Below are 14,954 nucleotides of genomic sequence, written 5' to 3' on the forward strand. Positions count from 1 at the left end.
ATGTTCTTTTTAAAGAGCTAAGCATCTGTATCCACTGATAGCAATGCAATAACTAGTTTATGATGATTCGAAACAAAACAAATGCCCATTAGGAAAAAAAAAAGCTGTATTTTAATTTTTATCTAATTTACTTTCTCAGTCAATAGTCCAGCAACATTTTCCTCCCAATACAATACTCCCTTCTCTATAAGGCTGTTCCTGGGAGCCAGACTTTAGGTTAACAAGGGAGTTAAGTTAGAGAGTAACTGCCTACAGTTTAAATAGACAACTTTTTGCTTCCCTCTTAATGTGCTAGTAGTTGTGTCTAAAAAAATATGCAATTCTTAGAAAGGTACCATTTCTGATTTTTTTAATCATCTATAACCTTTGGAAACTAATCACGTGAAACTACAAAATTAGCAAATGTCTTGAAATCTGTATATAAAACATAAATTACCTCTAATTTCAAATTCTCATTTATTAGTGTACCACTCAATCTTTAAAAAAAGAAAAAGAAAAAAAAAAAGGCGGCTCCAAAGATAGTCTTATACCATTCTTTAAAAAAGGAAACTGCTCCTTTTAACTTTACACCCACCCCATACCCCAATTTCAAAACACATCATTTAATTGTCTTGGTCATGGACATTTCCAAGATGAGATTTTATATTTCGCTCCCATAGCTTCTGGTTATCAGAAAACCCATGCTTTCCTTTATTGAAGGAATTTGGTCCTGCTGATGTTGGTGTATCCCTGTGTTAAAAGAAAGGAAACTTATTTAAAATGTTATATAATGATTTTCGGGCTATGTTTTTAACTCATTCAAAACACATTTGTTTAGCACCTATTATAAATGCAGGCCAAACATCAGAAGCCTCTACAGATCTTTTTAAAAATACCCTTTACACAGACCCTGTCCTAAAATTTCAGATTCAGTAGGCCTCAGGAGGAGCTAAACATCTATGTTAACAAACATCTAAGGTGATTCTGATATGCAGCAACCACTATAGTGGCAACCACTATAGTTTTAAAAACTGTTGTTTGTAACCCATTAACAGGGTCATTAAATCAATTTGGTGGTGGCTTGCCATCAGCATTTATAAAAAATGAAACAGAAGGTGTCATTTTATGAACTTCTGTTTCAGTTTTAAATGTTTAGATATATGAAGATATATGTATCCTGGGTGTTTAGATTTGGTTATAATACCAGATGTATTTACTTTAGGTCCCAGTCCGAAAGGGAGGCAGGCAGACAGCCACTGGGACAGTTCCCGTTTGAATCATAGATGAAGTCTGAAGACTGATGCTTGAAGACTCAGCACTTAGTTCTTTGGGAGAATATATACATTTGGTAGAAGTGGTGATATATTATAGGTTGTTTTGAAGCCCAGCTTTCTTATTAGCCTCGAAGTTATCCATTTACACATACAAAGACAGGAAACTGAACATCGTGTTAACTTGAAATTTATGTTATTTTCACAATAACAGAAACAATGGAGGAAAAATTTTAAATGTTTTTGTCTTTTTATATTTGGCATCTAAATTACTAAGGAAAATGGGACACATACAATCAAGATTAAGTGGTGAGAATATCTTAAGTGAGATGAGTGAAAGCCATTTTTTTATACCTGAAAAAAACTTTTAAATTTTGTATCAGAAACATTTCTCATAACTGTTTATTTGAAAAAATTTAGATTACATGTATCTGAAAAAAAACAGCATTAAATTATCGTTATTTTTTCTTTTCTTAAAATACTAATTTTCTTTTACCAGGAGAGTAATCTCAGAAAACAAAACTCTTTTGCCCAAATATGCAACAAAAGCTTGAACACTAATAGATTATGTGCAATTTGCAATTTATTCTTGCTCTTAATTCACTATAATTTTCTACAATATTATATAAAAATTATAATACCTTCCAATATTCTTCATCCTCATCTTTGCTTCTGGAGGCATTTCCTCTGGTTCACTCTGGAGAAAAATGTAAGACAGAAACAGAGATGACTGCATGTAGATAGAGCTGACCCTTGAACAACGCAGGAGGATTAGAGGCACTGCCCCCACAGCGCCACAGTCAAAACCCCGTGTGTAACTTTACAGTTGACCTTCCATAGCCACGGTTCCACATCTAAGGACTAAACCAACCTTGGGAGAGTGTAGTACTGCCGCACGTTACTGAAAAAAATCTGCATATAAATAGGCCTGTGCAGTTCAAACCTGTGTTGGTCAAGGGTCAACTATATTAAAATCACTTGATTACCAATAATGCTAAATTTTATATCTAAGTCTGAAATTTTGGTGAAAGGAGAAAATCATTTATCTTAACTACATTAAATAAAACCCTCATGCTTCTAGTGTGCTGATTCTGCGTAAAGAAAAAAAATTTGGTAAAAACTTGATATTCTAGGGACTCCCCTGCCGGTCCAGTGGTTAAGAATTCCGTGCTTCCATTGTAGGGGGCGCGAGTTCGATCCCTGGTTGGGGAACTAAGATCCTGCATGCCGTGCAGCGTGGCCAAAAAACAAACCAACAAAACACAAGAACAAAAAAACCCCCCAAAACAAAAACTAAACCCCTCCAAAAACTTGATATTCTAGAACTAAAACTATTTGTTTACTATAAGCTACACATTGTGTTAAATGCTTTAATATGCACTGTCTTTGAAAACCCTAACAATCCTACAAGGTGGGTATGAGTATCATCATTCACATTTTGTAGGTAAGGTAAACAAGGTTAACTTGTCCCAAGTCACAAAACAGCTAGATGCCAAAGCAAAGGCTCTTAACCATTTTACTGTATTGCTCCTTCTCAAAAATGTCTCCTTTACTGAAAAGACATCTTGAAAGCTCATTCTCTACTACTTTTCCATAGTTACAGCTCGTGAAAAAATATGTGACAAGTGTCTTTTAGATGTTTTTTAAGTATAAATGTTACTGATGAGCTAAATATTATTTTTTACACAGTCATCTGCCAAGATCCAGCTTAAAGGGATTTCTACTGGTCAAATCTGAGACAATTTGAGCATTATAACCTGTTGAATAGAGCCTACACTTATAAAAGCTCTTCCTTACAGTAAGAAACATTAAACATAGAAGGGATGAAAGAATGAAAAAAAAAATCACCATTCAGCAAACATCATAATAATTGATTCTGGTAAGAATCATCAATGAATGTTAACACTCATGAGTGAACACTTAAGAAATTATGTATTTTCACATATTCTTTTTTAAAATTTTATTTATTTATTTATGGCTGCGTCGGGTCTTCATTGCTGTGCGCGGGCTTTCTCTAGTTGCGAGAGGGGGCTACTCTTCATTGAGGCGCACGGGCTTCTCATTGTGGTGGCTTCTCTTGTTGTGGAGCACAGGCTCTAGGCACACGGGCTTCAGTAGTTGCGGCATGTGGGCTCAGTAGTTGTGGCTCGCAGGCTCTAGACCACAGGCTCAGTAGTTGTGGCGCACGGGCTTAGTTGCTCTGTGGCATGTGGGATCTTTCCGGACCAGGGCTCAAACCTGTGTCCCCCCGTACTGGCAGGCTGATTCTTAACCACTGTGCCACCAGGGAAGTCCCCTCCACATATTCTTAAAACATATCCCCACAAGATAAATTTTAATTATAAAAGATAAAACAGTAATTTGACAGTAGAGAAATCTGGCAGACATCACTTTAACTAAATGATCAAAGTTAACACTGCCAGTAATGGGATATACTGACATGTGCTCCTGATATGATGCATTGAGAACTTGGCATCACTTCTGTGGTACGCCTGCCAAAAGGAACGTGAATCTAATCATAAGGGAACATCAGACAAATCCAAACTGAGGGACGTTCTACAAACTAACTGGCCTGAACTCTTCAAAAATGTTAATGCCATGAAATACGCAGAAAAACCCAGGAGTTGTCCAAATTAAAAGAGACTAAAGAGATACAACTGAAAAAGTATTTTTAAATTTCAAAATTAACTAAATGAACACACTCTTTGTACAATATATTTCAGGCTTAGATATATATCCAAGGTTAATTAATATGTGCTGCAGAAAAAGGAAGAACCAGATGAAGATTTTATTTCCTTTTTTTTTTTTTGGCCATGCTGAGCGTCATGCGGGATCTTAGTTCCCTGACCAGGGATCAAACTGGTGCCCCCTGCAGTGGAAGTGCAGAGTCTTAACCACTGGACTTCCAGGGAAGTCCCAGATGCAGATTTTAGATGCATGTGTTCTTTTACCTAAGAGACAAGTTTATCCCTACCTATCATTACCATCTTATAGCAGAAAGAGTGCTGTCTGAACCTGTCTAAAATTTCTTTAAAAACAGGGAAAACAGTAACGTATGATGCAAAGAACATAGGACAAGAAACCAGAAAGCTCAGTTCTAGTTCAACACTTGTGCACAATACTTAATGCACACTTAATTTCTCCATTTGGAAAATAAGAATAACCATATCACACAATTCATAGGGATGTATGGAGGATAAAATAAAGTTGTGTGAAAAGATTCAAACTGTTAGGCATTCAAAGCAAGCCATTACGATTATGTAGGTGCTTACTACTTCCAGCCTCTCTACTTCTGCACATGTTGTCCCCTTCTTCCCACAATGTCCTTTCCTGATAACAATCTGTACAAACCAAAATGCTACCTAATCTTTTTTAAAATTTATTTTTGGCTGCATTGGATTTTCGTTGCTGCAAGTGGGCTTTCTCTAGGTGCGGTGAGCAGGGGCTACCCTTTGTTGTGGTGCGCGGGCTTCTCATTGCAGTGGCTTCTCTTGTTGCAGAGCACGGGCTCTAGGTGCACAGGCTTCAGTAGCTGTGGCTCGCGGGTTCTAGAGTGCAGGCTCAATAGTTGTGGCTCATGGGCTTAGCTGCTCCACAGCATGTGGGATCTTTCCGGACCAGGGCTCAAACCCGTGTCCCCTGCACTGGCAGGCAGATTCTTAACCACTGCGCCACTCTGGAACACGTACATATTGACTAGATCTTCTGGCAGAATCACCTGCACTATTGTTATTCCTCATGGGGATACAAGAAGAAAGCACTATAGCTGCTTTTTAAAGCTGAACGCATGCATAATGTCTCACTGAAGACTCCAACTATAAAAATTATTGAAGACAGCAGTATTGAATTTTCCTTTTTTTGGATCCTACGTATTTCATAGCACATATATATATTATTACTCATAATAAGCATCTGTTGATTTGATTAAGTTCCTTGCCCCCCCCAAAGTCAGTAATATATTAAATAATCCCACAATCAAATTAAATAAACAGAAATATCCAGATTTTGCAGATGTCATTTAAAAAACAACAACTGTTCAGAGCTGCAAAAAAAGTTCACTAGTACCATTAGTACAACTTGACAATTTGCCACTAACATCTTTCTTAAAGAACTTGTTAAAGTAAAACAAACAAAACCAGGTATCAACTTACATCTTCATCTTCATTAAAGGCTGCTGCTACTGAAAGGGTTTTTGGAGCAAGAGTTGGAACGGTTTCCTTAGGTTTCTGAAGAAGAAACATTAAGAAGAGTATAATATAATGTTTACACAGGCTTATTTAATGACAAAAATAATTTATCTTCAAAGATTCAACTTTATGTTTTCATAGAAACATATAGTAAGGAACTAAGAACATACATTGGAGAAATCTACTTTCTTTTTGAAAATGTGGGTTATCAATGGGTAGATTTTACTTTATTAATTATATGTTCATTTGTTTTCCTCCTGTCAAAGATTTTCTAGTTAGGGTCTGTAATTTAATATCACTTAGCTAAAAGGTACCTGGTACAGGTAAGAGAAAATGAATATTAATACCTGCCCATAGTAACATTAAAATTAAGCACAGTGTGCCTTGAGAAAGATATGAAGACTCATCTTTCTCTACTAGCTAGCTGCCTACTGGACAGCGCCACTTAAGAGCTCCCAGGTGTACTGCAGTGCTCATTAAGTGCTCAAGCCAGAAAACCTTTTCTTCAACTTGCACATTTTATTGTAAGGTCCTGTTAACTAGATCTCTATTAAATAGACTTAAATCTCCCCCTGCCTTCCCAGCTTACTACCACACTACCAACACTAAGGCCCCTTATCATTACTTGCCTGAACTGCTGTTAGAAATACCACCTCCCCACCTTCTGTATTTATTTTCCTCTAATTCTCTATACTGGCACCAGAGTAATGTTTCTAAAACGCAAATCTGTTTAAGGCTCGAGACTCTTTATAATGATTCCATGGCTCCTCTAGAACCCAAAGAATAAAACCAAACTATATTATGGAGTACAAGTCCTTTATGATTTGGTCCTGTGGTCTTATTTGGGGGGCTTTCTATCCCTGCATTTGCCTACCAAACACTTCCTAACTATGAACAATTTCCTGAATGTATCATGTGGCCTCACATCTAACCTGCCTTTGCATAAGTCTTTTTTTTTTTTTTTTTTGGCTGTGCTGCATGGCTTATGGGATCTTAGTTTCCCGACCAGGGATTGAACCCGGGCCCACGGCAGTGAAAGTCTTAACCACTGGACCACCACGGAATGCCCTGCATGAAGCTCTTTTTATCTGAGATGTCCCTTTGCCTCTTGCCTGCACTTAAAGCCAACTCTAGCATCACCTCACCAGTAAAACCTTCTCTGAGCTGCTGAAACAAAATTAACCATCCCTTCTTGTATAACAGAAACACTTTTTATAAATAATGTTTGTTTTTGAAGAAATAAAAATGTTCATTTGGAAATTATGCATAGTGACTCTAGAAGCACCCTTTACTCTTAAAGATGTCATGTATTTGATGTTGTACATAAACATAAGACACAAGTATTTGTTGGTTGTTTGACTATCTTTTCACATCATATAATCAAAAGCAACAGTTTCAACTATTTTCATATCCTACACCTCACTTCGCCAAGATTATGTTTACACTTTGGTTTACTTTATGAAAAAAGGTCTTTTGTTTTCTAAAGATTAAAGTTTTACTGAATAGGCCTTTTCAAGCATAATCCTCCCAACTAAAATGATCAGCAATTACTAAATCACGCCAATGATTTAGCAAAAGTAGGGATATGGATATCTGATTTAGGAGGTGTGTTCAAGCACCGTAAAATCTATTATCAAGGGGAACACCTGTATGAGAAATGTACATGAGAACCACATGTTTAATGACTATCAAAAAAAGTAAATATCTATGCAGGTAGGTCTATGCAACTTTATAAAAAACATATTAAACCAAAAGAATCAGCTCAAATAGGGAGAAGAGTCATGAAGTAATGAAGTTACAAGCTGAATGTCTTTTGTTCACACTAAATTTTTTAGAAAAAGGAAGAAAAGGAAAAAAGCAAAACAGCATAGGGTAGGAGTAGGGGTTCTGAGGAATGGTAGCTTTTTTAAAACTAGTATAGCTCAAACACACTGACTCTAGTAGGAATCTGATCCATATCATATTTTTAAGATCTTTGAATGACATCTAATGAAGAAATCAAGCTGTATGCATCCAGGCAACTGAGCATTAATTTTCACAGAACAGACATGAACAACTTAAAAGCAATTTTAAGATTATTCTCCTTACACAAGAATGTAACCATTTTCTAAAGCCAATAGCAATACACTATTCAAGTAACTTTCTTTTTCTTAAAGAAGAGATCTGTTTAGTTGAACCACATGAAATTAACACTTCTGTAGATCAGAAACAGATAAATCTCTAAACTTCATATGCTTCAATCTAATACTTCAAATACTTTCCAGATACTCCAGGGTTAATAAGTATTAATTTAAGGTTTACATCTTAAAACAAGGAATCAAAAGTTGATCTGTAAAGGACTACTATCATAGATTATAATACTCAATGTCCATTTGTAGCTTCAAAGTAAGGTAATCAGGAAGCTCTTATTAAGCAATACCTTACTAACATTAATCTTTTAAAATACAAATAAATGATTTCTAGATATTATTTTTAATATCACTGGAATTAAAAGATAAGAAAAATAAACTGAAACTCTAAAAATATTTTTCAGGTTTTGCTCAACTTAGGAAATTCTAAGGTATTATTACTTTATAAATCATATAGTCCCTATAATAGTTGTTCCTTCTCATATTCCAACCCCTTTTTAAAAACAGCTTTGTTGAGTTATAATTCATCCAGACCTTTCTTGAATATAGAGCCACTAATTTCTTAAATACTTACATTTAATAAATTCATGCACCAATGTATCTTTTTATACATCTTTGTATACTGAATTTATCATAATCCAATAAAAGCAGGTTTTGGAAACAAATTTTCAGACCCATTACAAATATAATATATAAAATAACAACTCACACTTGAGCCAAGTTTGATGGATATGGCTGAGGTTTTCTTTGTCATCTGACTACCTATGGCAAATCCAAACTTGGACATCTTTGTAGGCTTTGTAGGGAGGTCTGCAGCTTCTTCTTCAGCTGATCGCTTCTCAGCGCTGCGACTGGAATTTTCCCCTCCATTACTGGAAGAAACAGTCTTAGTTTTCACAGGTTTTTCTGCTTCTTCTTCAGGTCCTGGTGAAGTCGAAACAACTTACCAAGATGAGCTATTTTTACTGAGCAGATTGATGGGAGCAGCAACCTCAAAAAGCATCGTTATAAAGAAGATACCTCTGCAGTTGTCACCTACTGAACCCAACAGTCTCTTCCACTGTTTGTTAGAGTATACAGCAGGAACTGAGATTGTGTGGCAGTAGAAGAGGCTCCCATGAATTAACTAGCATAAAATACAGAGCAATTTAAAATTATAAATATAGAGTTCACAAAAAGTAAGACCCTTCAACTAAACACTGTAAGTTGTACAATAATCTAATTATTTGTGGAATTTTTCTTTTTATAAATTAAGATCTATAAATTCTATACAAACTGGTTTGCTGGCAGTTAGTCACATCATAGGATAATACATTTGACTAATAAAAGGTCTAATATTCTTCAATAACGTACTACTAGTTATACAAAGTACCCTGTTATGAACAGCCCATTATTACCCAAACTACAGTGTTAGTACAGCCTGGAGTAATCTTCTTGAGTGATGTGTTCTTCATGAACATTTCACACAATCTTTAGTTAGAAAGGAACTTCAAGGAAGACTTCAAGGTCATCCCCTCTAGAGTAACTGCATTCTACTCTCAAAGCTTGATTAACATCTGTTTAGGCTACTCTTAATATCAACAACTATATTTAGGTTTATATATTATTTTTTCTCATGAAAGAAAGATGAGCTAATGATAATTTCAAACAGAAGACATACATATGTAGATATGGAATGCAAGATGTCTTTCAGTAATTTTGCTTCTTTATATTAATAAATGAAATTAGTTCTCACTTGAATATCTTAGGCCTGTTACACATGCAGCCTATTTAAAAACATATTGGGAGGTAAGACAGAAGGCTGGCTGATTATTAAATATTTTATTTTCTTTCCCAAGTTTACCAATTTACCTTTTGAATGTATTCTGCTACACTGGATGAATAGTTTATGGAGAAAGAGAAGATTCTCTAAGGGATGGCCCTGACAGCAGCTAAGAAAACATGACAAAAAGCTAGAATGGGTAGAAAAGGGGAAATCAAACAGACTGACAAGTAATGAATTAAAAGATGGGATGTTATAGATCCCGATCTATATAGTTTTGGAATGATGGGCTAGCTAAATTAATAAGCACTTTGAACAGAACATTTTATTTTGTTTACAGGAAAATAAAACGAACTCTTTATTACCTTTAGACAAGAGGTGACAGTTTTAATAACAATGTAGGGGAGAAATTAAACAGGATTAGGTTTTGGGATTTCCCTAAGAAGCAAAGACAGCACTGGAATAGTTGTCTGAGGTGCCATTCACTTATTTAGATATAAAATTACAAAAGCACCTGAAGAATGTACGATTGCTATTCGAAATATAGAACTCAATTTAGAATTTCTTACAAAAAAGACAGTATTATGCAAACATTTTTTCAGTCTACCACTAAATGCATTTATGCTAAATTTTATTCTGTATTCTATGTATAGTTTTAATCAAGTATGAATTTTACAGTAAAACCCAAACAGTAATAACTACTTCTTCTTTGTGACTGACACACAGCTAAAACTGGAAACTCATTGGCTCTACGTATCAGAGCATATAGAAACACACAAAAAAGCCACTGGATTTACATATAGAAGCAATCTGTATACTAAATGCACAAGTCTGTGTAAACACAAAGTCTGAAAAACATCAAAACAAATAGAATAAAGAACATTTAGTCTTGATTTTAGTGTAACTCTGCTCTTTGAACTGTGACTCAAGGGTTATAATTAGTCAAAATTTCTGGTTCTTTTAAAACCTATCTTTTCTTAATTCTAGGTCTCCTTTTACCCAGAAAATAATTCTGGAACAAAGAATCTAGAAAAATCAAAGCATAAATACGACAAAAAGTGAAAAACATAATTCTTACTATAACATTAATAACAACATCAAGTGTGACAACTAACTGAACTAGTATGTGCTAACACATGAAACACAATACTATCTGTTCAATCCTATGATTCTTAGGGAAGATTTCTATAGTGAATGCTCTAGAAAAATGTAGCATGAACAGGTGAGTTGGGAAAACTACTCTACCATTAATTAATCAACTGCCAGCAACTCAATTTTATTCACATCCGTGGTTCTGTCATCTGAAGAGGCAAACTATCAAGACCATTTAAGTGTTTTAAAGTCCATTAAGTGTTTTCCTTTAAATACAACATGTACTACTTTAGTTTGTATTCATTCTAAGCAAACAAAATGTGTAGATTAGTTAATGTGAAATCAAATTACACATGGTACTAGCATTTTTGGGGAGGAGGTAGGCCTTGGAGTACAAAGGTACCTTACTTTGAAAAAAATTACCCAATAAGTTTTAAGTCCATAAGGATACCCTTCATGACGCATTGGCATTCTGGTAACTTCTTCAACTGAAAAAAGGGTACATACTTATCTCTGTAACAGGACATATTCAAGAACCTCCTGGCACAATAAATGTCAATTTCATTAAAGTAGTTTTAGATAGCCTAAAATAGCCTGAGGTGGGCATGATTACAATATGAATAGCTCTTCCCTAAAGCTTCTACTTATTTCAAGGAGCTACAAAAATTTAACCAAAGGGAGGGGAAAAAAATCTACCTAAAACCTTACCCTTAATATCATCCCTTCTCTTTAAGGTGAGAGCAGGTAGTTCAAGTAAGTAGCTTCTCTTATTAACATAAATTCATGTTAACTATGTTAACTCATTAAAAAATACTTATATTTCCAACTTACTGGACTGTTCAATAGGAGTTAAAAACCTGAATAATCTCTAGGTAAGTCTCCCAAGACAAACTTGATACTGTTTTAAAAATTGAAAAAAAAAAAAAATTGTAAAACTTGATACTGTTTTAAAAATTTGCTGTAAAATTATCAATTTAACAATATCCATGGTATGAATATTTTAACTATGATTTCTTTGTACAATTTCATTAAAAATATCTGACATTCAAAAATGGTTTACATGTAACAGTATTTTCTTTCAAAGGAAGGCCCACCCAAGGCAAATTATGTGGACGTTATTAAGGGATATTACTTATTCTAAGTCACCAACAAGGAGACAATAATTTTTGATAACAATTAGCAAAGATAACTTTATATCACCCCTTCACAAATATATGCTAAAGTAGAAACATCAATATTCATACTACAGAGCAAATTATCCCTAACTGAAAGGGTGGTGGACAAATTATATAGTGGAACTATGCTGACACTTAAGGTATATTTGTTTTGTTTTGTTTGTTGGCCACCCGGCGCGCCTTGCGGGATCTCAGTTCCCCAGTCAGGGATTGAACCCCGGCCAGGGCAGTGAAAGCCTGGAATCCCAACCACTAAGCCACCAGGGAACTCCCTTAAGGTACACTTTGGCTCACATTAAACACATCTCAGATACTCAGTCAAGACAGTTAGAAACCCATTCTAAAAGTTAAAAGGTAGTCTTAAAGTCAGATAAGATTCTTCAGGCTACAGATCTTTGTTTTCCCTCAAACTACTAATTTTTAAATGTAGTTCTACTTGATAATTTCCAAGACAATTTTTGACGAAAAAAATCGCTAACGAGGTAGCACTAAATGGCTTAAATTGTTGCTTTATAAACTATTTTACTAGTAAAACAACAACAACAACAAAAAACAAGACGGGAGGGGAGTGTGAAGAGGGAAAGGAGTTTGGGCTCAACTAATAGCACCGTACGTGTTTTTTAAAAAGGAATTTCTGCGTCCAAAGTAACTGAACATTACACTTTTCTCAATTTTTGTTCCCAAGTCAAATCACATTAAACTTGTTAGGAGGTCCTAACAGTTGCCTTCATATACTATTAATCTTCTGTATTTTCTCATATTAAATACTTTCAGGGATAAGACTTGAAGAAGAGTTAAGAGTGTGGTACTTAAAACGTTCTAAAGACATTATGCTCAGCTCGCACGTGTTAAGTCACTAGCCTTGTGAGGACAAAGGGGCGGGAGGGCTGGAGAGATTACAGGATGTTTCTTTTCCTTAATGCACAAGACCCAAATTTAGAGGAGTGGAGGTGACAGAATAAAGATAGCTGTAACCTGAGTTTACATCGTAACAAAATACAGGAAGAGTCACACTAGCCTATTTAGCCATCTAAATATCTGGCGTGCAGTTAGCTGGCAACAGCCTAGCACAGAAAAGGCAGACAGTTCAAAGAAAGGCAACCAAACCGTAACCCTAGACCCGGCAGACTAAACCTGGAGGCAGGCAAAGATATTCCTCTTTCCCTCCATCGCCTTGACCCATCCAATTACAGGATCAGAACTAGGTTTGAAAATAAAGAAAAAGGCCAGGGTAGTCCACCTCCTCAGTGAAAAGGGAGCAGCAAACTAACTCCTAGGTGTAACTGAGAGGCCGGCACCGTCGGAAACTCGGCCTGCGGCCAGTTCCTGCGGCCACTGCTCGGTGACTCGCACTGTGCGAGCGCCCGTGTGCGTTTTGTGTGATTGCGTCCGCACCGCCACTCCTAGTCCCACCCCGAGTTCGGTCCCCCTTTCTGGGGCCCATCTCCCTTCTCTTCGGAAGCAGGGCCTCCGCTGGGGCCAGGAGGTGACGAACAGTGACCGGCTCTGCCCCGGCAAGGAGGCGATGTGGGCCCGGATGCCAGCAGGCCGCACCGGGCGTGCCCAGGGCTTGCGTGGGCCCAGCACCTGGCCGGGTGAGCGCCAGTTCCGCCCTTCTCGGCCCGGCCTACTCCCCCCACCCAGGGGAGCTCAAAGAAAGGCCCAGAGCATCCCACGTAGCCCGCGACGCTGGGGTTATGTTCACCTCCGGCGGCTCCAGCTCGCTGCGGCTTTTCAGGCTTCTCCTCTCCCGCCTTTCCGTCCGCCATTTTCCCCGCCGCGGCCTCCCCTGCAGCCACGCCAAGGACGTCACGGCCCCGCCCAGCAACCATTGAGCTTCGGAGCCCGCCTTGGAAGCGGCAGCCTAGAGCGGCCCTAGAGAGTGAAGGGCCTCTCGGAGACTGAAGTGAATATGATATCATCGGCGAGCGTCCTCTGAGGGAAGGGCGGGGTAGGTTGAGCGGTCCGAGGACTGGTTAGGACTTGACTAGAGGTGGGTTAGATTTTCATGGTTTACTGGCGGATTCAGGGAAGTGAGGGAAGGTGGGATCACAACCCTGGAAACGTTGGTGAGCTCAGGTGAGGTTTCTGTAAAAACTGGCCGACCGAAGCTAGCCAGGCTCTTTCATTCTGTCTGGTTTGCTAGATCACGTGTACCCACTCAAAAAAAAAAAAAAAGGACCGAATTCTTATTCCTACCAAAAAGCAAAATCAACGTTTATCGAGCGCCCTCTTGTGTCAGGCGCTATCTCGTTTAATCCCCACAATAGTCCAATGCGGAATTGCCCTCTTTTAATTAGCTGTGAGAGTTGAGGCCAAAGAAAAATTTGTCTAAGGTCGCGTAGGCAAGTGGTAAAACTGATTTTTCTACAAGCTGCAGTTTCTGTGTCAAGAGAAGTTACTTCGTTACGTGAAGACCACAGTAGTTTCTGCCTTACTTAGAAACCTTTAGTGTATCCCCAGAGTTTGCAGAATGAAGTCCAAGCGTTATATTGGGCCCCAGCCTAACTTTTCAGTTTCATCTTCGCTTTTTCTCTATATATATACTGCCCTCTTGCTATACGGGGTCGGTTCCTTGCCTAGGGAACTGTAGTTTCTGGGTTTGCAGTACAATATACAGTGAATGTTACAGAAATTGGTCTTACGGAGTCAGAACTTGGGTTGGAATCCCTGTACTGGCTGAGTAAACCTTGAGGGTTTCTTACTGTCTACAGACCTATGTTTCCTTCTCTATAAAATAGAAATAATAATAGTACTTCCTCAAAGGGTGGTCCTGGGGATAAAATGAGATAATAAATTCCATATACCATTCTTTGATCATTGTATACTTCCCTCAATATGTGTTAAAAAGAAAAAAAGTTCTCCCTAGGCAGCTCAAAAATTCCTTGACCACAGAGACCATTAAAAAAAATTTTTTTTTTCTTCACAGCACTTTGTATTGCACACTTCATATATGAAAGGTGCTCAATATTTGTGAATGGATGACTCCTCAGGCTCCGAGTCTGGAGAATGCAGAAAGAATCAAAGTGTGTTTCCCACGACAGAAACAGGGTGGTTTGCTGATACGGTGATTTGGTGATTTGAAGTCCGTGGTCCACCATCTATGACAGTATATGTAAAAGTGCCCAGCAAACTATTTTACATAGAATAGGTAATTCATGTTTGTTTTATTTTTCCTAGATGTGATCTTCAAAAGTTACTTAATCGCTGAGTCTCTCTCTCTTTTTTTTTTTTTTGCCCGTACCAAGCGGCTTTCAGGGATCTTAGTTCGCCGACTAGGGACTGAACTCAGGCCCTCTGCAGTGAAAGCGTGGAGTCCTAACCACTGGACCGCCAGGGAATTCCTGAGACTTACTTTT

The 14,954-nt window shown here is 37.4% G+C and overlaps 1 protein-coding gene across 6 annotated transcripts; it reads right to left on the reverse strand.

The window, feature by feature from the left end:
• Positions 1-602: 602 nt before the first annotated feature.
• On the reverse strand, positions 603-13,364 carry PCNP (PEST proteolytic signal containing nuclear protein). 6 transcript variants are annotated; one of them, XM_065876604.1, is made up of 5 exons: positions 13,301-13,364; positions 8,329-8,490; positions 5,402-5,430; positions 1,892-1,947; positions 603-729 (listed from the first exon to the last, which is right to left on the reverse strand). In XM_065876604.1, the coding sequence occupies exons 1-5, from the start codon at positions 13,362-13,364 to the stop codon at positions 603-605; spliced, it is 438 nt and encodes a 145-aa protein (XP_065732676.1). The 6 variants fall into 6 exon arrangements, with proteins under 6 accessions (XP_065732676.1, XP_065732673.1, XP_065732674.1 ...); XM_065876601.1 differs by having other exon boundaries at positions 5,402-5,476; positions 8,276-8,490; XM_065876602.1 differs by lacking the exon at positions 13,301-13,364 and adding an exon at positions 8,514-8,569 and having other exon boundaries at positions 5,402-5,476; positions 8,276-8,438.
• Positions 13,365-14,954: the final 1,590 nt, after the last annotated feature.

This window comes from Phocoena phocoena, chromosome 4 (assembly GCF_963924675.1).
Source record: "Phocoena phocoena chromosome 4, mPhoPho1.1, whole genome shotgun sequence".
Lineage (NCBI taxonomy): Eukaryota > Metazoa > Chordata > Mammalia > Artiodactyla > Phocoenidae > Phocoena > Phocoena phocoena.